Source organism: Oxyura jamaicensis, chromosome 7 (genome assembly GCF_011077185.1).
Source record: "Oxyura jamaicensis isolate SHBP4307 breed ruddy duck chromosome 7, BPBGC_Ojam_1.0, whole genome shotgun sequence".
Lineage (NCBI taxonomy): Eukaryota > Metazoa > Chordata > Aves > Anseriformes > Anatidae > Oxyura > Oxyura jamaicensis.
Window position 1 is genome coordinate 25,663,051 of NC_048899.1, and position 27,573 is coordinate 25,690,623.

The 27,573-nt window shown below is 39.3% G+C and overlaps 1 protein-coding gene across 24 annotated transcripts in view; it reads left to right on the forward strand.

Annotated features, from left to right (window-relative positions):
• The window catches only part of CLASP1 (cytoplasmic linker associated protein 1), a 160,981-nt gene that overhangs the window by 105,752 nt on the left and 27,656 nt on the right, over nucleotides 1–27,573 (forward strand). For 17 of the 24 annotated variants that reach the window (XM_035331631.1, XM_035331628.1, XM_035331630.1 and 14 more), the window contains 10 exons: nucleotides 86–189; nucleotides 2,663–2,686; nucleotides 3,632–3,876; nucleotides 7,398–7,461; nucleotides 8,468–8,470; nucleotides 8,699–8,862; nucleotides 9,785–9,863; nucleotides 10,607–10,750; nucleotides 22,252–22,395; nucleotides 23,679–23,785. In XM_035331631.1, coding sequence (XP_035187522.1) covers nucleotides 86–189; nucleotides 2,663–2,686; nucleotides 3,632–3,876; nucleotides 7,398–7,461; nucleotides 8,468–8,470; nucleotides 8,699–8,862; nucleotides 9,785–9,863; nucleotides 10,607–10,750; nucleotides 22,252–22,395; nucleotides 23,679–23,785 — 1,078 coding nt within the window. The remainder of the gene's footprint in view (nucleotides 1–85; nucleotides 190–2,662; nucleotides 2,687–3,631; nucleotides 3,877–7,397; nucleotides 7,462–8,467; nucleotides 8,471–8,698; nucleotides 8,863–9,784; nucleotides 9,864–10,606; nucleotides 10,751–22,251; nucleotides 22,396–23,678; nucleotides 23,786–27,573) is intronic. The other 7 variants (XM_035331633.1, XM_035331637.1, XM_035331640.1 and 4 more) reach the window with 1 other exon arrangement.

A 27,573-nucleotide genomic window follows, 5' to 3' on the forward strand; every position in this document is an offset into this window, starting at 1 on the left:
GGGAGTGCTGCTCAGACACCTGATTAGGATTCCAAGTGAATGTGAATTCATTTAACAATCCCTTTCAATGTTGTCTTTTGTGCAGACCGGTTTGGACTCGGACAGCCAGGCAGGATGCCTGCTTCTGTGAATGCCATGCGAGTCCTGAGCACAAGCACAGATCTGGAGGCTGCTGTGGCTGATGCACTGGTAAGAGGAAAAATACAAAATGCTTCCGACACCGGAAAGTGGCTTAAAGTTACCTGTACGTACGTTCTCCTCTTTCTAAGTAGCTTTGTTCTGAATGTGCCAGTGTCTGATGCTGTAGAGTTAGTTACCTTGTGTTGTGTTGTGTTTGGGTATATTGGCAGCAGCATTCGTTTCCTCGTTCCACCTCAGATCTCTGGAGTTATCAAACAGACTGGTGAGGCTCAATGCTGGAGCTGCAGGATGGGTTGAGTCAGCTGTTTGGCTTTAACTTTGCTGTCGGAAGACATACGCAGCAACATAGGAGTGCTCAGCACCTGTGGTGAAGGGATTTGCATTAATTCCATTAACTGCATGAGGATTTTGTCTGGAAAACACAGTGTTCTCTTCTAGTGTCGATTCTGGATTCGGTTTCAAGTAGAGTTGAGAGCTCTGCCACTTCCTGCTCTGTTACTTGCACCTGGCTCCTAGCTTGGCTTGTCTGTAACTGGTACCATCTCATGCAGTTAAACTGAAGTGTGTTTGTGTAGTGTGCCACCAGTGGTTTCTAAACATTTGGTGATTTATTACCATTTTGAAACTTTCATTGTCCTGTATAATCTTATTGTAGTATAAAATCTCTTGGGTAGAACCCAGAAAATGTCTTCTGCTCTTCTGAAGATGGGTGTTATCACAAGCCTTTGCATTTGTCTCGGGGGAAAGAGAGTGTGTAGAGGCAGGCTCAATTATTCTACAGCATTATCTGGGTACCAGTGTACCTTGAGTCTTCCTCAGCTCTAGACCTGAGCTGAGGGTAGGATTTCCTGATGTATCCAAGGCAGATACCTCAGATTTTCCCTCAAGAAAAAAACATTATCCCATAGTTTGTGAAAGATGTTCTTTTTTTCTCCATTTCCTAGTTTACTTTCTCTAATGATGGCTAACATCATTTTCCTTTTTGTATTTGATTGTCAACCAGCTCACGTCGCTTCTTTTTCTAGAGTATTACTAGAGTACTCAGAGAAGTGTCTTTAAAAATAAATAAATCTCTTTCCATAAAAATAAAAAAGTGCTTGTGAATCATGCAGAGTGACACAGCGTATCATTCAATTGTTAGTGGGGCATTTTTGTTACCAAATTCAGCAGCTTGTGAGCCAGTTTCTGCTCAGTTTCTGCCAGTTTCACTTCAAATTTGCCACTGTAGTTCACAGCATAATTAAAGGTGATGGTTTGCCTGTGTAAGTGAAATGAGACCTTATCCCAGAACATGAACTCTTGTTGAATACTGGTTTCTTGTGGGAGAAGAGGGTCACGGTGGTGTTCCAATTCACTGCTGGTCACCAAGATCTCTCGGTGTCACTTAATCTTTAGCTATACTTAGGGAGTTTTCTTTTCAATATTGTACTCTTTTAAATTAGGTAACATTATACTGGAATGTTAAAATGTTATTTAAAGAGTTAAACATTTAGAAGGGAAAGCCTTGAGTCTAGCTGGAGAGTAAGTAGTTCTGCTACCTTAGCTGATCCGTCTGAATTGGTATGATCTTAGGGGATGCAATACGATCTTATTTACCCCTTCTTTCCCACCACCCCAATTTGTTCTTTCTTAGTTTTCTTCTCTCAACAGGCAATTTACAAACTGTGTTTGGGCTCCTTTTGAGAGAGTAGTGTGATGCCATCTTTTACCCAGCAGCCTTGTTCTCAGACAGGTATTCTTTTTCCTCCAGTAGGAAGTGAAAAGAACTTCTCCAGCAATGGCCTTTGCCAAATACTCAAGTTTAAGCAAAACACCCAGCGGGTCATTCTATGACCTCTGCTCCGTGCATTACAGTTCTCATTGGATCCACTGCTTCTGTTCAAGAGCTGGACTTGGCCTAAAAGCACACTGCCTATACTGTGAATCAGTGCTTGGATCTGTCAGAAAAGCTCAAAGGGTGATGGAAACTTTGGCGTTAAGGCCTTTAAGTCAGTGGTGCCAGCCAGGTTGTCTTTAAAGGAGCTAAGCTTCAAAAAAAAGCGCAGTGTAAGAACTGTGGGTTGAAAGAGAATCGGGTTAAGTGAAGATGATTAAATGTGTGGTGTATTGTAGATAGTGGTTCCTTGACATCAGAATTTCTTTAAGATTCTAAAATCTAAAGCTAGCGATAACGTGTAGGGAAATAAATCACTCTCCAAAACTGGTATCTTCCAGAAGCAACGTTTCTGAAAAGCAGGAAGAGAGATGCTGCGTTTAGATCTGCCATCTGAAACTTATTAACAGATAATTTCACTTCCAAGCTCTCTAATAGAAATTGTAGGAAATGTGTGTTAGTGCAGCAGATAGGAAATAATGCCAGCCATTATTATACCCACTTTTATTTTGCGTAAACTGTTTTTTTTTTAATTTGCTAAGACACATTTGCTATACATTTTTGTTGCAAAAACAAAAACCCGACATAAGCTTCTGACATAATTCTCTATGCTTTTTCCCACCCTTCAATATTTTCCTGCCTCTACAGCTGTTAGGAGACTCCAGGAGCAAGGTACTAGTGCTTTCTTGACTTTTTATTTCTACTTTCAAACTTTCCCCAGCCTGTTGCTAACACCCATGATACTGCACTTGAGTTAATTTCTACGCTTCAATCCTGCAGTCCTAGTGGAAGCAAAACTCTGCTGGCTTCACAAGTCTGAGAACTGCAGGACTGGACACTGGAAGGAATTCTGTAGCAAACACTGTAGAATATAGGCAATCTTCTCTGATACGTGGTTATATCAATCCTGTTCTGTTAAGGTTCACTTAAGAGTTTACTTTGTAGTATACAATTTGTTTTGCTGTCAAAATTATTGTAACATCCATTCTGTAAGTACTGAGGTTGTTCAAGATGTTACCTAAGGGAATTAGGTCCCCTTATGCCATGGAAATGAGTGGGATTTGATTACTCAACTCCCTTAGGAACCTCTGTTTAAAAAAACAAAACTTAACAAAACAATCTCGCCCAAACTAACAGAGAATTGTGATGGCCTGTATCCCAGTGCATTTCTAGAGTCACTTCATTATCAATATCAAAGTGACTGTGCATGCCAGCACAGATTCCTTCAGCTTTTTCTTCCTTATCTTTTTTCTTGAAATAGAGATTATATCATCACAATCTGTAACAATGAAACTGACCTTTATTTACCATAAAACAACATGTGTTTTCATTACTTGTAGCTAATTCTAATGGGCTTAAGTATCTAGTTCTTGTGCTGGGGAAGACAGTCCTTGCTCCCCTGTTCATTTTAATATTCTCACTGAAATCACTGGGATCTGTCTTGCTCTACTGAGAGTGGTAAGCAGGCAGTGCTCGGTGACATCTATCTATATACATGTATGTCACTATAACAACAGCATTAATCTTCCTTTGTTAGTGATTATAGATAGAACACTTTTCTCTGGGAATTGATGTAATTATATATAATTTACTTACACTGAGTTTCCCCTCTTCCAGAAAAAGCCCGTGAGAAGAAGATATGAACCCTATGGGATGTACTCAGATGATGATGCTAACAGTGATGCATCAAGTGCTTGCTCCGAGCGCTCCTATGGTTCCAGGAATGGGGGCATTCCGCACTACCTGCGGCAGACTGAAGATGTGGCTGAGGTCCTGAACCACTGTGCCAGCTCCAACTGGTCTGAAAGGAAGGAGGGGCTCATAGGTCTTCAGAACTTACTGAAAAGCCAGCGGACGCTGAGGTGACCTTCGTAGCTTTGTATTGTCTGTCATTCAAGGGAGATGGCTATAGCCAGAAGTCAGCATACATACTTGCCTCGTGTAGACAGATAGTACCTTTAACAGCTGTGAAAGCTGTCTCCACAGTGTGGGAGTTAATTGCTTTCAGAAAAAATTTAGCTGTCATCACTACTGTTTGTGTGAAATTTGTAGTAGTAATGTAGATGGGACTCGGGCATATGGTTTTCTATGCCCTGCCTTCTGCCTCCTGTGTGGTGCAGCACAGTGAGATTTCCCACAATGATGGTAATGTAAATTTACTCCAAGGGTGGTACTATTTTTACATTAGACCATTTGAATCTTCAGTATTTTTTTTTCCCAGCAACTTAGTTGGTGAAGCAAACACTTCATTATTCTAAAAACCACTCAGGGTGTGTGTATTTCAAAGATGAGATCAAACAATGTTCTCAGTATGTTGGGTGTTCTTTGACTCTTTCTGAGGGCTGAGTTAGGCATAATTATTTGTGACTCTTTGTGAGCACATCAAGTATAATTATTTGTAACTCTTGAAAAATCTTGTATCAGAATCTTGAGTCTCCTGTAAATGGTGTAATTTACAATGTAGAGGGAAGTTTCTTATGGCAATGAAGTAGGTATACCAACTCTGAAATTGTAGTAGGAGTGAGACGTTTTCACCTTGTAGAAAGCCAAATAAACCCTTCAAACACCTTTGGCATGTCACCCATTAAAACAGATCTTAGAATTAAGCAGTAGTCACAGGGAAACTTCAAACAGCCATGTCATGATAGCTAGAGACAGTAAATCACATTAAATGGCTTTCATGCTACAGGCTTTTTACTCTTAAATTTATGGTGAAAGAATTTGGAAACAAATTGCTTCTTTTGGCTCCCTTGAATTTAGCATTCACAAATAGCTCTGACATTTTAATTTTTGTTATGAATATTATAAACTTAAATTATGACCAAGTTTATAAATGATTGTTGAATAGCTTACTGCCTACCTTCTTGGATTTGTGCAATTGTTTCAATTTTAAAAGGTCTTCACACTAACTGAAGTTAACAGGCTGAATAAAAATGCACTGAGAGCTAGTCTGGAAAGGTTATTCTCCTGCAATCATAAATATATTCCAGCACTTCACATGACGTGATGCAGCCCATAAGTGGGAAGTGCTTCAGGTTTTTAATATGGTAGTTAGAGTTCCTAGGTCAGAGATGCCTTTTGATGTGGTCTATTTATGAGTATTTAAAAAAAATACTTCCTACATGAATGCTGTCTTTTTTCTTTTACTTTGTTTTAACAAGCTGTCTGAAAAAACTGTGGCACCTCATATAGTTGCATGAAAAAGTTGAGTGAGACTCTGATTTTGCCACAGAAGTGCAAGAGAATAACCAAGGTTATGTGTTGGGTGGTAATTCTGAGGCAGGAAATGCTGAGAAGATTGGGCGATGGACTGTTTATCCACATCAGTAATTCTTAGCAGAAATGCCAAAAGAACTAAACTGTTGTTTTCATTTCTGCTAGTTGCAGTGTTTGAACTGTGCTGCTGTCACCAGTCCCTTAAGCTAGCAAGTTTTCTTGGCATTGATCCTGAATAGTTTATAAACCTTTCCCAGAAACTACACCCTGCAGAGTTTTTTTAAAAAATTTGATACTGTTTTTAGTTCTTTGTATTTCCTTTCAATTTGCTTTTGTTCTGCTTACACCTTGGTTCAGGGTTGTTTTGGTGTCTGTTCTAATGATCAGATTGCTTCATTGTGTTCTCACGGCATCATGGAGAACATCACCAAGGTCATTAGTCCAAGTGGCAAGTCTGTCTGTCCTTAATTAAACCTGGTATCTTCTGTTGTGGTATAGCAAGTTTAACATAAAGCAGTGATGGGGCTAGATTTTCTTTAGTACTCGGATCTGAAGGATCCTATGTTAGCAGTGAATTATATATCCAGAAAGATGGGCTTGCAAAGCACACACCTATCCTCATTGCTTCACACAGCTTCGTGTGGCCTAGTTCTCTGAGGGTTCCCTGGTCAGGCCTTCCGAACAACACAAGGCCAACACGTCCCTTAAGGAAATGTTATTCCACTGCTTGTTTTAGTTTAGCGCTTGCTTTGTCACCTCAGCAAGATTTTGGAAAACAGACGCTTACACATGCTGTCTATATATAACCTTTGTCCCCAAAGAAATTTCATTAAAGTAATAAATAGTTCATTCAGAGAGCAGCAGTCTGCATTAAGAGAGCATGGTAGGGTAGTTGTTTAGAGACAGCTCAGTCTCATCCTGAATGAAGCTGACAGCTTGCTTTGGCATCATTACAAGGACTTTCTTTACATCAAGCTCTTGGGCAGACCACTGTCTTTGTGCCATTTTAAAATGTGATTAGACTTTCATGCGCAAATCTATTTGAAAAAAACATATTACTATGCTATAAACTACTATAATAGTTTACAGTAACTACTTATTACTATAAACAAGCTAACATGAAACAGTTATAAGACTACTTGTATATTCTGGCTTTATATATATGAAAATATATAGGTGAAACGTAAATTAACATCCTTCTGGAAAGAAAGTATATGTAATCATGATCTAAACAGCTCTTCTCTGAGCAATCAATGTGCATTTCAGTAGTTACTCTGGTTTCACAGTAGTTGTGAAAAATACCTAATCACATCCATAATATGCAGGAGATGTTACGTAATTCCTCTGTTTTCATTTAGACAGTAAACAAGCAAAATTTTGACATTCTTTAGCAGTTTGCATTGCATCAAGAGTAGGACTTGTGTTTTTCAATACATTGCTAATAAGAGCTTTGGCACCAGTTTTGCATTTGACTCAAGCTTGGTATTTTATGAAAAGTACTCATAGATCACTCTTCACTATTTGTATAAAAAGAGTATTACTGAGCACCTAATAATCTCTTACTAATAGGACCGTAAGTTTAATTATTACGTGATAGATTGTCTTCAATTTCTATGTTTGTCTACTCTCAGCCTCTGGAGTCAGTTCTGGTATCTGTTAATACAATGCAATTCTAGACCGATTTCATTGAAGCTACTGAGAATTACCAAAATATATAGGATTAGTATATACCCAAACAGCGTGAAAGTTCTGGTTTCACTTGAAAAAATGAAATACCTCACAGAAAGGAAGCCTGAGGAACCTATTCCTTAGCTGCAGAAGCACAGTGTTTCTGTGAATTAGCAACCTTGATATATGCAGGAAGGAAATGTCTCACAAGCACTCTCTTTTCAAGTTGTCTTCTGCAATTCAGACTATAGAAGAAAATGGAAGCAACAGAAAATAAAGTGATGTTAAAACCTGTTTATTGCATTTCTTGTCATAACCCTAGTGATCACAGCAGCTGGAATGCCAGTGAAGGCTTCACCTAGATATAGGGTTTTTAGAAGTGTGACTTCAGTAATGTTTAAACAAACAAAATTAGATATTTCAGCTGTTACTCTTTATCAGCTCTTTTTTGGCAACTAGAGCTATCGCATTAATATTATTGTCTTATTATGTATTTTAGCCGAGTCGAGTTAAAAAGGCTATGTGAAATATTTACTCGCATGTTTGCTGACCCTCACAGCAAGGTAAGATCACAAAGGCTGGCTCATTCTCTTGAATTAGCATGTGTGTATGTTTTACGTCGTTCCAAGATGAATATTCTTTATTTCTACCCCTGCCATCTGCTGGGGAAAACTGGCATTTATAAATTTCAGTTGTGATCTGTTTTACTCTGAAGGCAATTGTCTCAATCTGTCTCCTGTTGCAAAGAAGATATTACTCCATGCTTCCCAAAAAACTTAATGCCTTTTGGGTGTCAGCTCCTTAACTGAGAGGTTCAGTTTTATCTGTACTTCTCTAGGGATTTTCTTGGTGATATGCAATAGAGTGAGGTCTAAAGAGTAATAAACCATAGTTAAGCATCTTGTCCTCTGGGTTTTGTATATACCTGAGAACAGTATGGATTCTCATCAAGATGTTGTTTTGGATATGTTTTATTTATTTTAAAACAACAACAATATACACACTGCCTTCTTTCTAACATTGTCCTTTGAAGTTGAAAGCTGTTCCCAGAATTTACAGGCATTTCTTAGAAAGAAGCAGGTTAGAGAATGGAGAAGGTGGGCCTGTAAGCTTGTTCAGATCCGTAGTTATGCCAGTATGTCAATATAACTGAAGTCAGAGTTTGGTCCTTTGCTGTAAATTCAGGGTTCGTTTCTGCCCACTGTCCTTTCTGAACTCTGTATTTGGGATGACATGTGGGACTGGAGTCTTGAAAGTCAGAATAAACTGGGAAGTGGAAAAGGACTTGGTAAAGATTGGAGAAGGGTATACAACTGTACAAAGCCACCAAGTTCTCCTGACTAGTTGACTTTAAAGGCATTGCTTTTCATGAGAGGAAACTGGATTTGATCCAAGGTATATAATGTTTTAAATAACTCAGAAGGTATTTTGTATTAAGAAAATGTGAACTCTCAATGAATGCATCTTTTATGTTGACAAATTGCATCTGAACAATCGTGTTTGATCACTGCGTGCTAACGAGTGGTTTGTTTTGTTGCATGGCCTGCTTTGCCGTGGAATTCACAACAGAGAGTAAGTGTATTCTACCTCTTCCTTCATTTGTTTCATGTGGTATTTTAATACAGCACATTCTAGATGTGTATTGTCTCTTTTTTTCAGAAAAATGTAGTCACTAAAATCATTCATTCATGAAACTGTCTATAACAATCATTCTGCAACTTGTATTTTAAATCCCTCTCCTTTGATTATTTTCTATTTAAAGCACAGCCTTCCTTTTTGTGACAGTTGTTTTGTTTATAGGTCTTCAGCATGTTTCTGGAAACCCTGGTTGATTTCATCATCATTCATAAAGATGACTTGCAGGATTGGCTTTTTGTTCTTCTGACACAGTTGCTAAAGAAAATGGGAGCAGATTTGCTGGGGTCTGTGCAGGCAAAAGTTCAAAAAGCTCTGGATGTTACCAGGTAGAGTACTCAGGTGGCAAATGCTGTGTAGCTTTTTACAGGACTACAGAAGGGCATCTGATGAACGTTTTAGAAAGCCAGCAGTACCATATATTTTGAGGTCTCAATCCTCAGGAACATGACACTAAGGAAGCATGACAATCCTAAGGAAGCATGACACTTAAAATGTGTAACTGATTTTATTTGTTAGTCTGCGGGTGGTTTTTTTTTTGTGTGCCTGTGTTTGGATATCAGTTTTCTTTTTGACTGATTGAAAATAATTGTTTGCAGTGTTCACAATATGAACAGTGCTTTAACACAGAGTATCTTACATGTGTTCAAACAATAATGTTAACGTCAGGATAAGACTTTGAAAGCTACTGCTTTTTGCACACCAGTTAGTTCTGTAGTCCGTGCCCTCTTCTAAGGATGTCCGGCACAGGACATAGTTACAACTAAGTTCAGCTTGTCCTGGAAAAGAGATAATAAATGAATTAGTAGTAGGAGGAGGAGATCCTAGTAGTAGGAATAGTTAGTTATCCAGGAGGAAACAAGATAGAAAAGAAAAAAGGAAGAAGAGAGAAATGAAAAACAGGTAGGAGCTCTGAGGGAAAGAGAAACCAGTCTGCTACTAGAGATAGAGGAAGAAAGCACAGCCTGAAATGAAGAGGGGATGGGCAGGTGTGCCAAAGACAGGATTAAGTGTACAAAAGTCAGTTAGAGTAACAGCATATAAAGGTATTGATTTAGCAGTGTTTTGCCAGTATTAATAGAATAATCAGGTGACCCTTAAACTTGAGTTTCTCTGAATGGTTGAAGGTAAACTTAAGAAGAAAAGCATGATAGGTGCTGAACTCTGTTATGTAAGTTTTTATGTATTGAGTTAATTTAGCCCTGGAACTGTGTGTAGCATTACATTTTTGCCTTTGTTTTCTTTGGACAGGGATTCTTTTCCATTTGATCAACAATTTAACATTTTGATGAGGTTTATTGTGGATCAGACCCAAACACCAAACCTCAAGGTCAGTATCAGGCCTTTTCGCTGAAGCATAAATGTGGTTATTTTAGTTTGCCATGGCAGGTATAATTAAAGTGGAAGAAACCTGTCCCTGCAGGACAGCAGGGACCAGACTCAGTCTGGACAGCTACAGAGCTGAGACCGTAAGCACACCTTAACAAGTGTTGGTTGCACAGAACATACATAATGCATGTAGGGTTTGGGGAAGAAACAGAGCTTACTGTTACTGAATATTCTTAACGGCATACTGTTGTGCAGATTGTTTTTCAGGAGGCTGCCGTTCCAAGGCTATAGGTACACTGTAAACTCTGGAAATGATACATAATTATTTCAGAGACAGGACTATACAGGATGCCAAATGACTAGTGCTCTTTCTCCCATGTCCCAAAGTTTAAATCTTTTGAGGCTCCAGCCTCATGAGAAGCACCTGGAACAGTAACCATCGGCATAAGGCACCCCGCAGAACTTTAAAATATTTGATATGGGTGGAAACAACGTGTTGATTTGCTTACACAAATGGACATATTTCAAGCCAGTTCTGATATGCCATTCCAGACTCACTACACAAAACTTTTCCTGAGTAGAAAGTTGCTTTTGGTTTTGAAATGTGACATGGAGACATAGCACAGGGATGTTTTTTCCCAAGTAAGACATAAGTCTTGTCAATCTGCAGCAATGTCTGTTTATTACAGGATAATTATATTTTTGCCAGCTCATGGGATAAACAAATATGTCTTCACTTCTCAGGTGAAAGTTGCTATCCTGAAGTATATTGAGTCCTTGGCAAGACAGATGGATCCAACAGACTTTGTAAACTCTAGTGAGACAAGACTTGCTGTATCTAGAATTATAACTTGGACAACAGAACCAAAGAGCTCAGATGTGAGAAAGGTAAGTCAGAATGACGAAGTATTGGCAGTAATGATTCTTTCTAAAAAGAGAAGATTTAAAAAAAAAAAAAAGTCATTTAAAAAAAAGTGATTAAAAATTCAGTGGTTTGAGTCATACATACCTTGCCTTCCAAACCAAATTGCCTATTCAGTAAAAACATTTCTGAAGCATCTCTTCATAGATATTTTTATCTAGTTAGGTACTCAGCTGTCTAACTTTAACTACTATTACCACACAAAGGGGGTCACAGTTTAAAAATGTGCTTTTTATTGAGTAGTCTGGAAATATATATAGATTTTTGTTTACATAGGTGCTTTGTAGACTGAAATGAAATCTAGCACCACTTCTGCATTGCAATATTGTTAAAAGAAACTAAACTTACTAAACAGTAAGCTGCCAAGGGTTCTCAACTCTTTTCTTTTAAAAACTGTTTATCTCAACCTGGAAAAAATTGACACATTTAGGTCAGTCCTAGATAATACAGTTAACTTGTTCTTTTTTTTTTCTTTGCTGTAGATGCAAGTGCCAGGTAAGCTAAAATGGAGCATGTAGTGATACTCATCTCTCCCAAGAGAAAAATTAGGCTATATTTGATGTACCTGGCATCTGTAGCAACTTAAAATTACCCCCAATTTCCCCAAAATAATAATAAATAAATAAAAGAGAAAAAGTCATATCAGAATATACAAATAATGTGAAATTTTTATGCTCTACCTACACTTAGAATTGAATTAATACTATAATAGCATAGTATTATTTTATAACTTTAGAATTTATTTTATTTTTTTTATTCTGATGAATTGATCATTGGATATCAAAGATACCACACCTCATTATTCAATATATGTGAATATATATGAATTCAATATATAGGATATTCAATATTCATTATCTGATAGCTGGTAAGACTTCAAAGAAGCTTTTTATGTGCATGCTTTTTGCTTTCTGGCATACATTTGGTTGGATCTAGAGAAAAGTCTCATCTATTTTTTAGAAAACTTTCTCCAGGGGTTATTTGCACTAGCATGACTGCAATTTGTTTCTACAAGGTAGTCTCAGAGAGTCCTAAAAGAGTAACTTAACTCCTAGGATTAATTCTGGAATGTGCATTTTCCTTTTGATATTTTCATATACAAAGTCAGAAAGAATTAAATAACAAAAGAGCAGTTTCTTCCCTTTTACAGTTCAAGTAAACCCCCTAGCAGTTTACTCTGGTAGTGGCAGGCAAGAGGGAGTTGTAAATTAATTTAACTAGAGTAATACATTGAAAAGCAAATAGCAAAACTTCTGTGTGTTGCTCAGCAGAAGAAATATTCCACCATTAGAGGTCGTCATTGCTGCATGCAAAGTTGAGTGAACGGTATCTCTGCAGCAGCTGAAAATGTGGCTGTTAGCTGTGAAGTCATGGTGTGGGAAGTGTGTGTACACAGTGCAGTGTCTGTCTGTCTCAAAGATTTGCAGAGCTCTGATAAAAACTTCTAGCAAGCTCCACCTGAGCAGTACCTGGGCAAGGGCTTTGGGGGGCTGATAAGAGATTACTGAATCCAAATTCTCTTTATTTAATCTGCACATGACTTGGATTTGCCTCTGATGCCTGTAGCTTTCAAATTATTGCACAGTTAGGCTAATTTAGGATACTAAAAATGAATGCCCAGGTGATCTCTATTCCAACATACAGTTGCTGTACTATGATTTTATTAAGAGCATAGTACAAACTACAGGCTTTAGAAGAAACACTGCTACAAAGGATTTATAAGCAATCATTGGCCATAATCTCTGTCAGGACTATAGTTAACAGACTAATAAATTCATTATGCAGTAACGAACAGGATTACATGGGCTAACCCAGACAGGTGAAATGTTCTGAAGAACACAATTAAAATGGTCCTTCATTTTTGGAGGCTACAACCTGGAAAAAAGTACTGCTTTTTATGTCAAGAAGATTCATTGTCGTGGAAGGGATAACTGCAGATAACCTTCAAGGTCTGAGGTTCTCTATGTACAGAGCAGGCCATGCGATTGCAAGCATTGTCATAGTCTAAACATGGGTAGAAGGAGAACCAACTAAGACTACAAAGTTTCAGGTACTACAGGGGGCCTGTAACAACTATAAAATAAGATACTTTTTCAATAGAATCCGGATTTGAGATAATCCGTGCGATTGACACAGCTCCTATAAAGACAGGAGTCAACTTTATTTTTGGTACAGAGGAGTTTTCGCTGTCGTAGTCTAATCCTTGTATACCACTGCAACTGATGATAGAACAGTGCTCAACTGCTTGTGGAGGCAGCAACTCTTTCTACCAGCAACGTTGTCACACAGGCACTGTGGTTCTTACCTAGGTTGAAATTACAGAATGCTATCTTAATGCTAGCAGCATCTGAGTGTGTGGTGGCCATACTATCCTGTCTGGATTTTCCCTTAGTAGAGGTGGTAAAACAAGGTTGCACATGCTAGTAGCAAAATATACAAAAGATTGCTGTCAGTAAAACGTGTGCCTATTGCGTGCACATTGCAATTTGTCATGCAGATTTTATCCTATGGTAGCAATCAAGGAAGCTGTTCAAGAAATGGGTTGTATTATCAGCCAATACTAGGATTATCCTTCTACTAGTGATACTAGGTGTCCATCACTGTTTTGTATGTGATGGTCATGGAGATCCCAGCCCCCTATAGTGTATTAACACTGGAGGAAAATAGAAAAAAAAAGTGGCATCTGGTCTAAAGACCTTTTTCAAACCGAACAATATGTTATTATTAATAACCTTTGCATATTCTTATGATGACTGCTTAAGCACACTTACTGGGCACGATTAACCTGTCTGACGTCTGACTTGGACTATGGGTCATGTTTTATAGCTAGTGGAAATCAGAAAGAAACTTAGTCAAAGGAAATGCTGTTGTGCTTTATGTTCTCATATTAAATAATGTCTGTCTAGCTAAATGTACCAAAAAAAAAAAAAAAAGTACTCTGAACATAGAGTTGGTACTGACAAAATGGCATGATTCCCTCTTAGGGCAGAAACCATTTCAGCTGTTGAAAATAGCAATGAATTACGTATGGCCAAAATTATTGTCAGGCGTTAAGTTGTAAATAAGGTGATCTGCAATGTGTTAGGGGTAAATATTTGTCTTGGTTTAAAGATTGTTAATACTTCTGTGTGTTTACCATGCATTTAAGTTAAGGTTCACTTCCTGCAAACAGTAGTAGAAGAAAGGTGAAAGACATTTGTCCTTTATACTGAACAGAAGCTATTAGGTAGAAACAGATTGTGCTACATTGCATGACAAACTAAGATGGGGTTCAAATGTTGCCCTCGGATGCAGTGAGAGCACCTGTTGATAACTTCTGCACATGCAGCTGAATCCTGCTTTTTCCCTAAGCAGAACATGTCATTGGGCAGGGCATAGATCTACATGACACTAAATACTAGTGTCTAAACGTGTCTGCATTTTGTTTTCCTCTCTATTAACAGGGTGTTAATTATCTTAAATTGCTTAAAAAACTAAACTAAAATAACATATATATATATATATATATATATATAGGATTTGGTGAAATCATTCTACAAAAGCCAGTTAATTACCACCCAGAAAAATAGCACAAAATGGTAACCCAGTTAATGACCAGTCTGAGGACGTGGTCAGTGACTGCACCGTGCTATCACTAATACTGCTAGCAAAGTTATTTTGCAATCCTTATAAACGTAAAATTCTTACTGAATTTGGATTACAGGATTGGGCTCTGCGTGAGAAAATACTTTGATTTTGGAAAGGAGGCATCAGTTTAGGAGTGGAAATCAAAATGAGGGCTTCTAATTTGACTCAGGCCAAAGCCTAAGGAAGCCTCATGTCCAAGGCTCGGGTGAATGGAAGTTTTTATTAAACATGAGCACTCAGTGTTGCAGAGGGGTGGGGTGTCTGCGAGGGCATGCAGGGTCTTGGTGTTTGCACTTGGCACAGGTTGAAGGGGAACAAGGCCTCCATGGTGAAGGGCCAGTGCCACTGCCCACTGTACTGGCAATCAGCCTGCTCTTAACGATAAATGACAAGATCTGTTTTGCATGATTGTGATTTGGGCTACAAATCTCAGGGAAGAAGAAATTGTCCTTTGTGCCAGGTATCCTGCCTCGCTTCTCTGTTGATGAAACATTCATATGGTAGTTTTATTTTACAAGCCTGATTTTATTTTTACACGTTATGGGCAGCCTCGTGTCATGTGCACATCGTGTTCTGCCTTCCACTTACGTAACTGGGGAAACTTTTTTTTTCCCCAACTGTCACCCTTGTAACTGGGTTTGGCTGGCCTGCCCTTGAGTACAGATGGTGCATGGGACTAGGTAAGAAACTAGACGTGTTGTAGTGAATCAAAAAGCTCAGTGGAGTGCTTATATTACTTGGATTTTCATGAAGTTAATCTAGAAGATGAGGAAGATTTCAAAGAAAGCTGCAGCAACAAATTCTTCATATGCTCAAACAACCAACAGATAATTCTTCAACTAGTAGTCCCAGATGTTGTTTCTTAAGAAATATTGAATATTGTCACTTTGAAAAGGAGACGATACGTAAAACCTGAAGAAACTTTGGGCAAAATAGTGTTTCAGCGTCTATAATAGGACTAGCGACAGACAGAAAAGCAAACACTACTAAGGAAATGAAACTGGACTCCTTTGCAGCTTGATGTCACGAAACCTCTAAAATCTCTGCTGGAGCTCAAATTTTCTATTTAGTGTCAGGCTGAGTCGAGCAATTCTGTGACAGAAATTTCACTGTAAAAGCACGCCCAAAGACTCCTGGTGAGCTGACATGGCATCATTCATCCTTAAGCGTTGGGCAATGAATAGTGCTGACCATGGCCTGTTACAGTAGCAGTGGTGGAGAGGGCATTTACACAAATGCTTTTGAATGGCAAATCGTTTTAATATTCCCCAGTAGGCAGGGCCTCTCCTCTCTGGCTTGGAGGGCTCTCCAGCATTTTTGCAATATGCCTACAACTTGCGTGTCTCATTGACTCCGTTAAGGATCAAGTTACCAGAGAACCAGGCCTGAGGGTTTTATCTCAGGCTTACGGACTGTGTCCATACTTCTGAGACCAGCCTTTTAGTCAAAGGAGATTCCTAAACAAGGCAGACAAGGTCTAAATGCAGAGAACAGCTCCTTCCAGGCATTTTAACTTAGTTGGTGTTAGGGGGAAAATAGTGTAATGTATCAAAACTGACACTTGGTGGACTTCGGTGTTTTCTTGATTTAATGCTGTTAGAACAAAAAGGATCTTGGTGTCCTAACTATGTTTCCAAAACAGTAGTCCTCATTTTCTGTTTGTTTTGAATTTGATGCTAGAGAGCTATGAGAGCCCAAATATTTGTAGTGTACGCACTGTAAGGCAAATTGATTTTCCCAGCATTAGTTGCAAGAAAATCATTGCATGCTTGTTGGAAACAGTCTCAGGGCTAGATTTTCTTAAAGTCAACCTCTTGGATTTGTACAGCCTTATAAGATCCTCTGATGATAAGCTTTTAGTAAAAGTAGTTACCTTTTCTCAGTTTGCTTCAAGCTGGAAGTGCTTGATGTTATGAGATAAGAAATTGCTTCATAGAGTGTGAATACTCATGCTTCTATTATGTGCATGGGCATACTACTTTTGTGGACGTGCCATCTATAGAAAAATATATGCACACCTTATGTAGGTATAAGTGACCGGTCTATTTTGAAAATCAGGATTTGAAACTCCTTGCAGTTTAAAGGGCCTGTTTTTGTTACAAACCATCTTCAGAAACTTTTCTTCCTCCTTAGCTTACATGTGGGAATCACCCCCTCAGAACTCAGACCTACATCATGCCAGTTCCTCCAACCTGTTTTTACTTCACATGCCATTTCATAACAAGCAGTTATTCACAGTGTAGGCCTTCGTCAGCTTGACTTCTGGGATAACATCTGTCTCTCCTGAAGTAATTTGAACATTTTTACAAGTCTTTGCTGTGACCAGGTGACAAAAGAACAAGATGCATAAGGAGTCTTAATCCATCCCAGAGCTGTAATGAGAATGTGGTGATTCAGTGCTGCATAGGTCTAGTTGGCACTTGTTTGAGATGCCTTTGACACATGTAATGCAACCATCTGGGACTTGTAAAAACCTTTCATGATATATTGTGTGCTGTATAAAACAGTGTGGATTTAATCTGTATATTAATTCTATATGTAAATCCGTTTAAAAACAATTTCTTCCTTTTCAGGATATGGGTGTAAACAGCATGTTCTAATACAAATCTTTTGGGGATTTGTGTATTTAAAAACTGGAAATCAAGCCAACGTGCTTGAGTTATGTATGAACTGATGAAGATGTTTCATGTTACCATATCAGTAATGTAGATGTCTGTTGTCATGTATTGTCTATTATAGACCCAAAAAGGGAACAAAGAGGCGGTCTTGTTTGGCAGCCATTTTTTTCAGCTTAGTGCCCAATCACAGTGAATTGTCTACTGGAAAATACACCTCAATAATGCTTGTTTAAGCCTCTAAACACTCTCAGTGGAAGTGAATTAATTTGCTTAATATCAGCTGCGCTCATCAGAGGATCGAAGCATTGCCATATGCCAATGTGTGCTAATACAATCTGCCTAATGTGTCTCTGTTGCCTCCTGATCTTTGTGGATCTATATTTGATCTGCAGTTTAGTGTAAGTCCAAGGGACATGAGAGTGTCTCTCTGTTCCAGTATGCCTTACATTACCAAAACCACAGTAACCCTAGGCTGGATGGTGGAATGAATAAAGCATACAGAGTATATTTTTCAAAAGTGAGTAGACGTGCAGCTTCTTCAGACTAATCACATTACAGAAGGTGTCTGTAGACAGCATTGGTCTATTAGACTGACATCCAGGCTGGAGTCAGGAGTTTGCAAGTTCTCAACTCTCTCTTCCTCTGAACTCTCTGAGACCCATCTGCAAGGAGAGGCACGGGCAGATGCGAGCTCCTGTTCCCGGGATGCCCTGGTGCCATCTCAGAGCAGCACCGAGGCTCTGCACCTCAGCAGGGCTTCTCAAGCAGTTATGGAGATTGTCAGGAAGCTGCCAAAATAACACCTTTTAGGAGCTCTGAGGGATGGATGATCAGTAAACGTGAGAGTTGTAGCTGAATATAACTTTCAGTCGCTGCTGCCCTCTGCTGAAAGGAATGCTCCTGTAGTTAAATCAAATATTAATGCTTTTTGTTTCTCGAGATTAAGCAAGCAACTGATAACTCTTCTGCAAAAAGATAGCATGTGTACTGTTTAGATGACTTAGTTGAAATGCCTTCTTTAAATAATATCGACTTTCCTGTTTGTCAAACCCAGACCATGCATAGTTGGGTAGGTGAGGATTTGCCAGCTAGGACAACTGCAGCTTCCTCAGGGCCCGGTGAAGGAAACTTGGAAGAAAAATGTAAACAGGTAGACAAAAAGCTATGTGTACTAATCACACTAATCTAGTTTGCAGTCTCAGTGGTCTAGCTGTGTAAAGAGACCTTGACTAGGAGCTTGAAGAAAGTGTGTCTGTGTGTCAAGTAATTTTTGGCTTTGTGCTTTTCTGTTAATTTTTGTCTCAACAGTTTGGGGTCCTCCCCTTTTATGGGGCTGATAATGTAGTGAGCCCATCACTGATACAGGTTTGAGTAACTTGAAAACTGTTTTCAAATAGTTCAGGCAAGTAGCTGCTTATTCCGCTCGGTTGTTACTGGACCAGCTGCAGTAGCAACCATAACGTGCTTGTATTAAACTTTAGCCACTGACAGCATTACCCCTTAACATTTTTCCAGTTAGTCTGATCGTTATGCATAATGAGCCCAAGATGCTTCAAAAAGTCTTTAATATATTTTAACTAACTTGCAGAGGTTACTGGATTCTAATAAAATAATATTTTTTTTAAAAGGCAAAACAACAACAGCAACAAAACCTTCCAAGTTGCAAAAGCACTTGTGTCCCTTCAGCAGCTGGCAGCTAGACAGCATGACTTTTGCATTGGCATAAATATGAAACTTTGGGAGCTGCTGCCAGCTTGTGGAACCTGATCTCTTGCTGCATTGTTATAAGGAAAATAATGAAGTTGCATAAGCAATCCTTTGCAAATGATTCAACAACCTGACATGGAGCCAGACCCCCTCACTAGCACAGGCAGGCTATTTACTGGGGTTTCTCTAGCTCGAGCCAGCAGAGAACTGCCTCGTTAAGATTAGATAATCTATAGGGTCTACATTATTTCTTGCTGAAAGGAGATGGATTAGTGTTCCATGGTAATGGTATGGGAATGCGAGGGCAAAGGGAAATTCAGGTATGGCTCTCTTCAAATTATATGTCATCAAGCATGAGTGTTGCATGGAGAATGTTTGTACGTTGCATACAGAAGTAAGATTTTTGTTACTGGTTTGTTTTAATCTGCTCCTTCAGTAATCTAGTGAAACAAGGACCAAGATTTTCAGAAATGAGCAATGATTAAGAAAATGTTCTCTAATCGGTCACAGGCTGAGAAATCACAGATTTGAAAGCTCAAAGGGCTGTTTTAAGGGGGAAAAAAAGCCCTTCAACTAGATAATGCATACTAAATGAGGACTATTTAAAAACAACACAGCCAAGAGTAACCCACATAGCTCCACTGTTGCTTTTGAGAGCTTTACTGGAGCACCACTCTCAGGCTGTAGTAGTCCTTGGCTTTATTTCAAACAGTATAGACCATAGGTCTGCTTGCTTTGAGGCTGCATAAGAGTATACGCGTTGTGAGCCACTGTGCAGCCCCCCATTCAAAGCCCAGTGACCTACTTGCAGGCAGTAACAAAGCTACCGAAGAGCACAGTGTACACAAAATACTGGCAGCCTGGCAGACATTGCTAAAAACAAGCTGTGGTCTGTGCAAAGAGGGAGGGTGGACACAGTTCTGTTTTCATTACAGCCAAGACAAAGAAGTGAAACAAAACAGAATTGATTTATGGGAGCTGAAAGTTTTCAGTGATTCCAGTAGTGCAGCGTTGGTGCTGTTGGTGTCGGTGTGTCAGGGTTAACCTGTACCAGTTAGGTAACCCTCTGCTTCAATAACATGAAGCCACAGGATCAGAGTCCCTGGAGCTCTGGTGAAATTCTTGCTCAGAGATCTGTGAGATGCCTTTTTGGACCCCTCTGGCACAGCACAAGAAAGATACTTCCAGAATACTGTGTTACAGAGAGCACATGCTCTTGCGCCTTTTTTAGACAGGAGTTTTCCAAGGTTCAACCTATTTTTAACCCATTGATGTGATGTGTGGAATAAAGGTGTCTTAAATCTTTTCCTGCCTTGCAGTGCCCTGTGCAGCACCTGACTGCTAGAATATCTCCAGGTATTCTAGTCTTCGAGCAAACTTTAAACCTGGGAACCTTCTTGATCAATTTTCCTTTTTTTTTTTTTTTTTTTATCCTCATGTACATGAGATCTGCTTGTTCTGACACAAGATCTGCATGTCCATTTCCTAACAGTTCAGGATGTGCATGGTGTTCACGAACATGACTGTATGTTGGCATGATTTGTCATTTTGCATTCAGTTCAACATGCTGATCTTGAGATCTTGTTCACAGTAATATTTTTATTACAGAAAATAGTGTGCTGGTGAAAACTTTAAAGTTCTTTGATCACGACTGACAGAAATACACGTGCCTGTTGGATACCATGCAAGCTTCCTGACAGAGCTGCCCAAAACTCAGGCCAGATGATGGTAGAGCCTGGAGTTAAGAAAGCCACAGGGAAAAATTACCTCCCTGCTTCTCATCTGCAGATCTTAGTGCAAAGTGAATAATGATGTGCTGTGTTTCTGTTCAAGTCGGGGAGTTCTGGCAGGAGGGATCATGATCTATCTGAAATGAAGAGTCTGAAGACCTGTTTGTTGCAGTCTGTGGAAGCCAATCGAGTGTTGTGTGCCTCAGTTTCTTTGTTGGCTATATGGAAAGGATGTTACTTGTTAAACTTTGCGATCTACAGACAAGAAAATGTTTTTATACACAAAGCTGTGTTGCTGCAAATTGACCAGATGAGCAGAAGGATCAGTGTAGCTTGAACTGCAATTTGTATACTGAAACAATGAGGTGCTTTGATGCTCCTCCACTATGAAAGGGTTTCTGTGTACCCAAGTTCATCATCTGCTAACAGATTCCACTTCACAGGGAACTGCAGATACACTTAATTATCACAACTTTACAAACGCGTTATTTACTAAAAGTTCCTTCTCCTTTGAGTTGATGAGAATAATGAATGTACAGTTATCTCCACAATAGTGAATTATATTTTTGCTCTCTTTAAAGTTATTTTTCATTTTTAGGAAATTTTGGAAAGTTCCCAACGGGTAAGACACAAGTGTCTCCTCTTCCTAAGCCTGTTTGTATGCTGTTCCAAAATAAAAGCACAAGTAGCCTCACTTCTTACCCTGGTAGCTTACGGCACTGCTTTGTATCCAGATATATGTTCTGGACATTGGTTTGTCAATGGCTAGACCACAGCTGGAGAAGGTGGTACTGCAGATGTCCTCCACCACGGCCTTATTTTTACTGTTTTTATAATCACTTTTTTATATTTTATCTTCATATATTCTCAAGGCAGGGGAAGAAGGAAGCAGGATTGGTGCAATCCACATGGGTTATATGTTGCTGGGGAAATCTAGTTAGGAACACGTGATATTAATTACTCTTGTAGATCTGCATTCGGTGATTTATTCTACTTTCATTCCTATTTTATCCCATTGTCTTAGTTCAGGACGTGCAGAGCTTTATGTTTACTTAAGGAGTTAGTGGAGATCCTGTTCTGCCAGCAGCTTTTCCAGACAGATACGGCAAAACCCTTTACAGTGAAAGTAATGGTGAAATTGCCAGTTGTTTTGGTGGTATACTGGTTACGCTCCTTAAATTTGGTGGGGTTTTAGCCTGTCTAGAGAAGAGGAAAGGCTTTTCTCCCTCTCCTGCTAGATCTTCCACTTGGGCTAGACTTCTGCTGCTGAAACAGCCTCAATGGTGAGGCAAGGAATGGTGGGAAAACAGGAGCAGGGATTGATGCAACAAATTTGTTGGATCCTTAGGAAGAGAAATGCGGTGGGAAGAGAACTCAAGTCCCTTTTGCACTTAGAATAAATAGTATGGGAATGACAAGTTGTAGTTCTAGATTCTTCATGCTTATCTGAACATTTTTGCAGTGACTTTTCAATGAAAATATGTGCTGGACAGGAGAGTAAGATTTTTCTCGCTAGCTGTGAGCTAGTACACACCGGACGGAGTACACTGTGCACATCGTAGAAATTACTGTTATAAATTAATGATGTAAAGGCCAAAGTGTATTGTAAGCTCAAAGAACTCAAAAGGTAATGATAGCAGTAATTCCTTGCAGCACATGACGAGGAATACGTCAGAAGTTCAGTATGGGAATCTTCTTAATGAAACGTATTTACCATAAGGATTGTTGGCAACAGAATGCATGCTCAGAATAAAAACCGGTGATCTTTTCTTTTCTTCTTTTTAGGCAGCGCAAATAGTCCTGATTTCCCTCTTCGAACTGAACACCCCTGAGTTTACCATGTTACTTGGTGCCTTGCCAAAAACATTCCAGGACGGTGCTACCAAGCTCCTGCACAACCACCTCAAGAACTCCAGTAACACCAGTGTGGTGAGAGCCCGTGTTATTGCAAACAGCAGAGCACTAAGGCGGCAGCTCCCTGATAAGCTGCTGCAGATGTTCAGTAGTATAAACTATCCGTAGCTGTTGTCTTGAAGCAATATGACAGCAGATGCTTCTTTTTGATGTTGCTTTACTAGGGACTGTTAAAATTAATAATTCAGTTATTTTTAAGTTTAATAGAGTCATAACAAGTGTAGATTTTAAAAAAAATACTGAGAATCACATAAAAGTTTGTTGGGTTTGTGCTTTCAAGTCAGTGCTGCTTTTGAAAATTCTGCCAGTAATGACCTTTTGGCTAAAGCAGAGACCCTGATCCCTCAGACTTACTGGGTGTACTGATACTATTAAAATCAGTTTAATTGATGATATATTGTCCATACAAAAGCTCTCAGCACCTTTAATTTGACCTACCAGGTCTCCTCAGTTGACAACTATTACCTTCTGTTTTGATTTGATATAGAGTGCTTACATATTTTAATTTATCTGAGAATATGTTAATAGGAAATTAAATTGTGCTTTTAAACCTTTTTTCCCCTCAGAGCAGGAAGGATTAGGATTTTTTCTTGCCTTTTTCATGTGGAAATCTTGTGAAATTTGCTGGAATTTGAACCCTCCCATCTTTGACCTTCCATAAAGACAAATAGACCTTTGTGTTAGCTAGAATTACAGCATTAGGCTTCCAGGAGAAAGGACTGGATTCTCTAGTCCCTTCTACCTCGTTTAATTTCCTCTTGTGTGAATTGAGTCAGAATTGGGAACGGTTTCTACTCATTTTGCTGCAGTATAAATTGTCGTGCAGGCCAGTGGAAAAATGATAAGTTAGATTGCTTGTTTATGCTCATAACAAGCACAATCTGAATGCGTTAGACAATGCGTAAAATAGCTGCATAATTAAATTGTTAAATTGCCAGGGTAATGGTCTGCATACTTTGGAGCCTGGAAAATAGTGTCTGAGAACCTGGGTAGCTTGGTGGATTGCTAAACCATTCTTTTGGCTATGTTTGCATACATGCTGCAGAATTAAAATTACAGTTTCTTTGGATTGCAGAAAAGTGTGTATGTGCTTCTTGATCCTCTAGCAGTATGTTCAAGAATGTATTTCTGATTACATGAGCCATGGTTGCAGATTTTTAGGTTAGGAGCAAGAACCAAAACTCCTCTGAGCCTGTCTAGTGCAAACAAAGGCAATATTTGGACCTGTTGCTGTTGTTGTGTACTCCTCCGTGTCTTGCAACACACTGCTAATCCCTGTCTTCCTGCTTCTGTGCCAGGGTTCTCCCAGCAATACCCTTGGTCGGACTCCTTCCCGGCACTCCAGCAGCAGAACCAGCCCCTTAACTTCACCTACCAACTGTTCCCATGGTGGGCTGTCTCCAAGGTAATGTGGCAGGTTAATTAAACCACTTACAAAATATTAAAGGATTTCAACACTGAGCATGCATTTTCAAAATATGACTCATTTGAAAACAAATGAGACACCAAAAGTTTACAGTAAATTGCTCCAAAGGAACAGGCTTTGAACACGGTAATACGTGGTTGGTGATTGCCTTCAGTGTTTGAGTCCTCGTGTTGATCTGTGTTACCTTAAAGTCTGTTCTTATATTCATTTTCTTTCATAGCTAGGCCTTCTCCAGAATCACATTTGTGGATTTAATAAAGGTAATGTTGAATGGTGGCATTAGAAATGAGGTCTTGTTTAGGCTGCAGATACCACAAAGTACATGAAAGCTTTCAGGTCAGGGGTTTTGGGAGTCTGTTTTTTAGGTGTACCCTTGTGATCAGTAATTCATCTCTCTAGTGCAGTTCTTGTGCTGCTGAGAGAAATGCTGTCTCCCCTCTGCCCCTCTTGTGCTTTTTGAGGATGCAGAACAAGCAGAGATGGTATTTTATGGCTGAACAAATTGCAAATCACCCTCCTGGTTGCTCACTAGCAGAGTAGTGTCCTGACCCTTTGGGCAGTGTGCCTGTTGTAATTAGGTGTCTTGCTGAAGCTGCAGATGCTGTGCTAGAATATATTAATGCACTCCAAAACTTTGTGCTGAGTAAACACGGGCTCTTGAATGTTGGGAATGTACATTTTAGGGTTACAGAAAAACTTAAGAGCAGAGAAGATAATGGATATAAACAGTGTGCTCTGGGACCACAGAAATATTGGAGGACGCTTCAAAGCTGCTGCTGTTGTCTGCCTGCCCTGCCTCATCACTTCACTAAGTCATAAGGAGAGACAGAAGGAAACATGCTGGGCAAGGGCTGCAGTTCATAATCCTGTATAGTAATTGGTGCTGAAATCTCTTGATCGGCCCTGTTGTGACTTGCTAAACCTTGTCTGCAGTGATGCCTAGGCATTTGAGTTCCACATGTCAGTTAAAACACTGGTTGTTAGCCTTTAATGCAGCAGTTAGACTAATTCCAGCAGCATATGAGGAAGACACAGTTCCTGAGGAAATTTTGGATATCTAAATACATCTTTGACCCTAAATTTGCTGTAATTTCAAAACTAGTCTGACAGGTTGCAAGCCAAGGTTGAGTTGCCTATTATGACGCTTTTCAACAAAGGTTTCATTAAGAAATGAAGTGGGAGAGTTTCAGGGGAATGGTTCCAACAATGTTGCTTCTTCTTCTGCTAGTTTGAGTATTGTTGCCGTGCTGATTGGTGTTTGTCATGGGAATTACAAACTGAGATATGTTTCCCAATGGTTGAGTTTTTGGCCATGTTTGTATGTGGCACGTTTCATAAATTCACCGCCTTTTACAGTACATTCTGAGTTCTGCCATTGTGACACAACTCATTTTTGCCACTTCACTTGCTGCTCTTCAGTTTGTCTTTACATTCTTATCACCTCCTGATGTCAGAATATATGTATCAAAATTCTGATAGCTTTCATCATTCACTCAATAGCTTGCTATTGTTGTTTTTAGAATTTGGAGTTTAGGAACAGAAGGATTTTTTCCCACGTAATATGTTCTCGAGGAATAGTTAGAGAGGGCATGTAAACCTAGAGCATTCTGTCATTAAGCTGCAAAGACCAAAATTGTCACTGGTGTAGTGGTCCAGGAATTGCCTTTCAGAAGCAATCATTCCTTCAGTTTTGGGGTGAGGCAGGGAGTTCTTGGAGATGTTGATGCAAAATTTTATGTATCTTTTCTATTAGTGTGTCCTACTTCCTTGCTGGATTTAGTTAATCAAAACTGGCATGTAAAAATTACTGTTCGATGATAAGTGAAGGAATAAGCTGCTATTTAAAATATCGAGGGGAGGACTTCCACCATTTTTGTGAGTAACATCTGCAGCTGCTGTTACTGCTTATATTTTAACCACTTGCAGAAACAGCAATGACAAGTATTGCAAATCAGGGGCAGTCGCTTCTGATATTCTGCAGGATTGCATCCCTCCTGAAGGTGTGTTGTGTAGTGCGGTCTGAGCATGGTCTCGACTTAAAGAACAAAGGAGAACTTAGTTCTGTTTTGAAGACTATGTGCAGTCCTTTAAGAAAAAAGGCTTTGGAAGATGTGTTAATAGACTTTGGGAGGCAGGGTGTACTGCAGATGATGATGGTATAGGTGCTTGCATGTCATCTTCCCATTGGAAATGCTTGTGGTTTGCAATTCATCTTGTGATGCAGAACATGACTTTTCTTTCTACAAACCTGAAAAATGAGCTGTTCCAGGTTGTTCCAGGTCATTCTGGTAGCAGTGTAAAAGGATAAATGTTACTGCTGTTTCTCTGTATAGCCATTCTTTGAAACCAGGTTTGCCATACCTCTTATGGCAAACCATTCCCAAAGGGTTGTAGGGAGGTTGTCTGAGTATCTTCCTATTGCCTGTTAGGGTATTCCGTGTGCAGGCTCTGCTTACCTTGTCCATGCCTATGCCTTGTACAGGCAGCTCAAGAGCAGTTGATTGAAAAGATTATATCCAGTTCTGAATGCCAGCATTATTTTGAGGATTACATTTTCCTTTGAACTTTCTTGTGATACACAGATTGGAGGAGTGATGTATAAAGATGAGTATGTTTTGGGGGCTGGGGTATCTAGCCTTCCATGTAGAAAGGATAGTTTGGGTTTTGCAGGCTTATTAAAAAAAAAAAAAAAAAAAAGCTGCTGAGCATAGCTGCTGTCCCATATAATTAATGGTTTGTGGGCCATGTTCTCAGTATGAATCAGCAAAGCTTTATTGATACTATCTATAGCAAGTATGTCTGCCACTGCCCTCAGGTCACATTACTTCTCATGTATTATTGCCATCCCAAATGAATTCCTAGTGACTTAGTTTTGTGCGTACATTACATGTATTTGAACTGCCTGGATAGTGAATGTTCTGATTGAAGTGGACTTTGCTGATACCACCAGCTAAACTGCTGACCGAGATGATCATGTGTGCACCACGCATCGTGTAGTCCCTGCTGTTAGTGTCTTCAGAAGGATTACTTGCTCTCAGGGCCTTGGACAAAGCCCTTCTTTCTGCTTGCATTTGCTCCATACTGTTCTGCTTTCATGGTCACTAGGACATACGCACTGCATCTGTGAGTTGCTTCTGCATTTGTACCTGCTTTTGTTGTCCTGATAGTTCCAGGGGAGAGGAGCCGTAGAGGAAGGAGGTGTTTTCAGAAGAAGATCAGGGGAGGGCACTTGGGGAGACTGAAAACAATAGGGGAAAAAAACATTATTGACTAAGAAGACAGACTGTTTCCTGGGTAATGCTCAGATGAATGGATTTGAGTTTGTGTTGGATGGAGAGAATCTTCTTAGATTTAGTAAGTGGCACAGTATGACAAAAAGGAAAATACTAGGCTGTGAACTGCTCCTATGTATGAATGCCCTTCTGACTAGCAAATGATCTTCTGAGCCAAGATGTCACATGCAGGTTGTGAATTTTCACTTATAATTCATTAGGAATATTTGAAGTAATAACAATAAATAAGTTTGCCTTCATTAGTAGCTCAGAAACCTGTGCATAGCTGCAATTACTAAAAGAACATATTTCATTCTTCCAAGAGGAAATATATCAAAATAAAAGGATGAAAACTTGGTTACATATGATTGTGCTTATTTTTTTTCAAAAAACTACGTAATATTATTTGGCTTTAAAAGTTTACATGCTTGTTTTTTAATTGAAAATACTATTAAAAGTAAACTTTAATGGGTTCCGTATTAAGTTGAGCAAGGC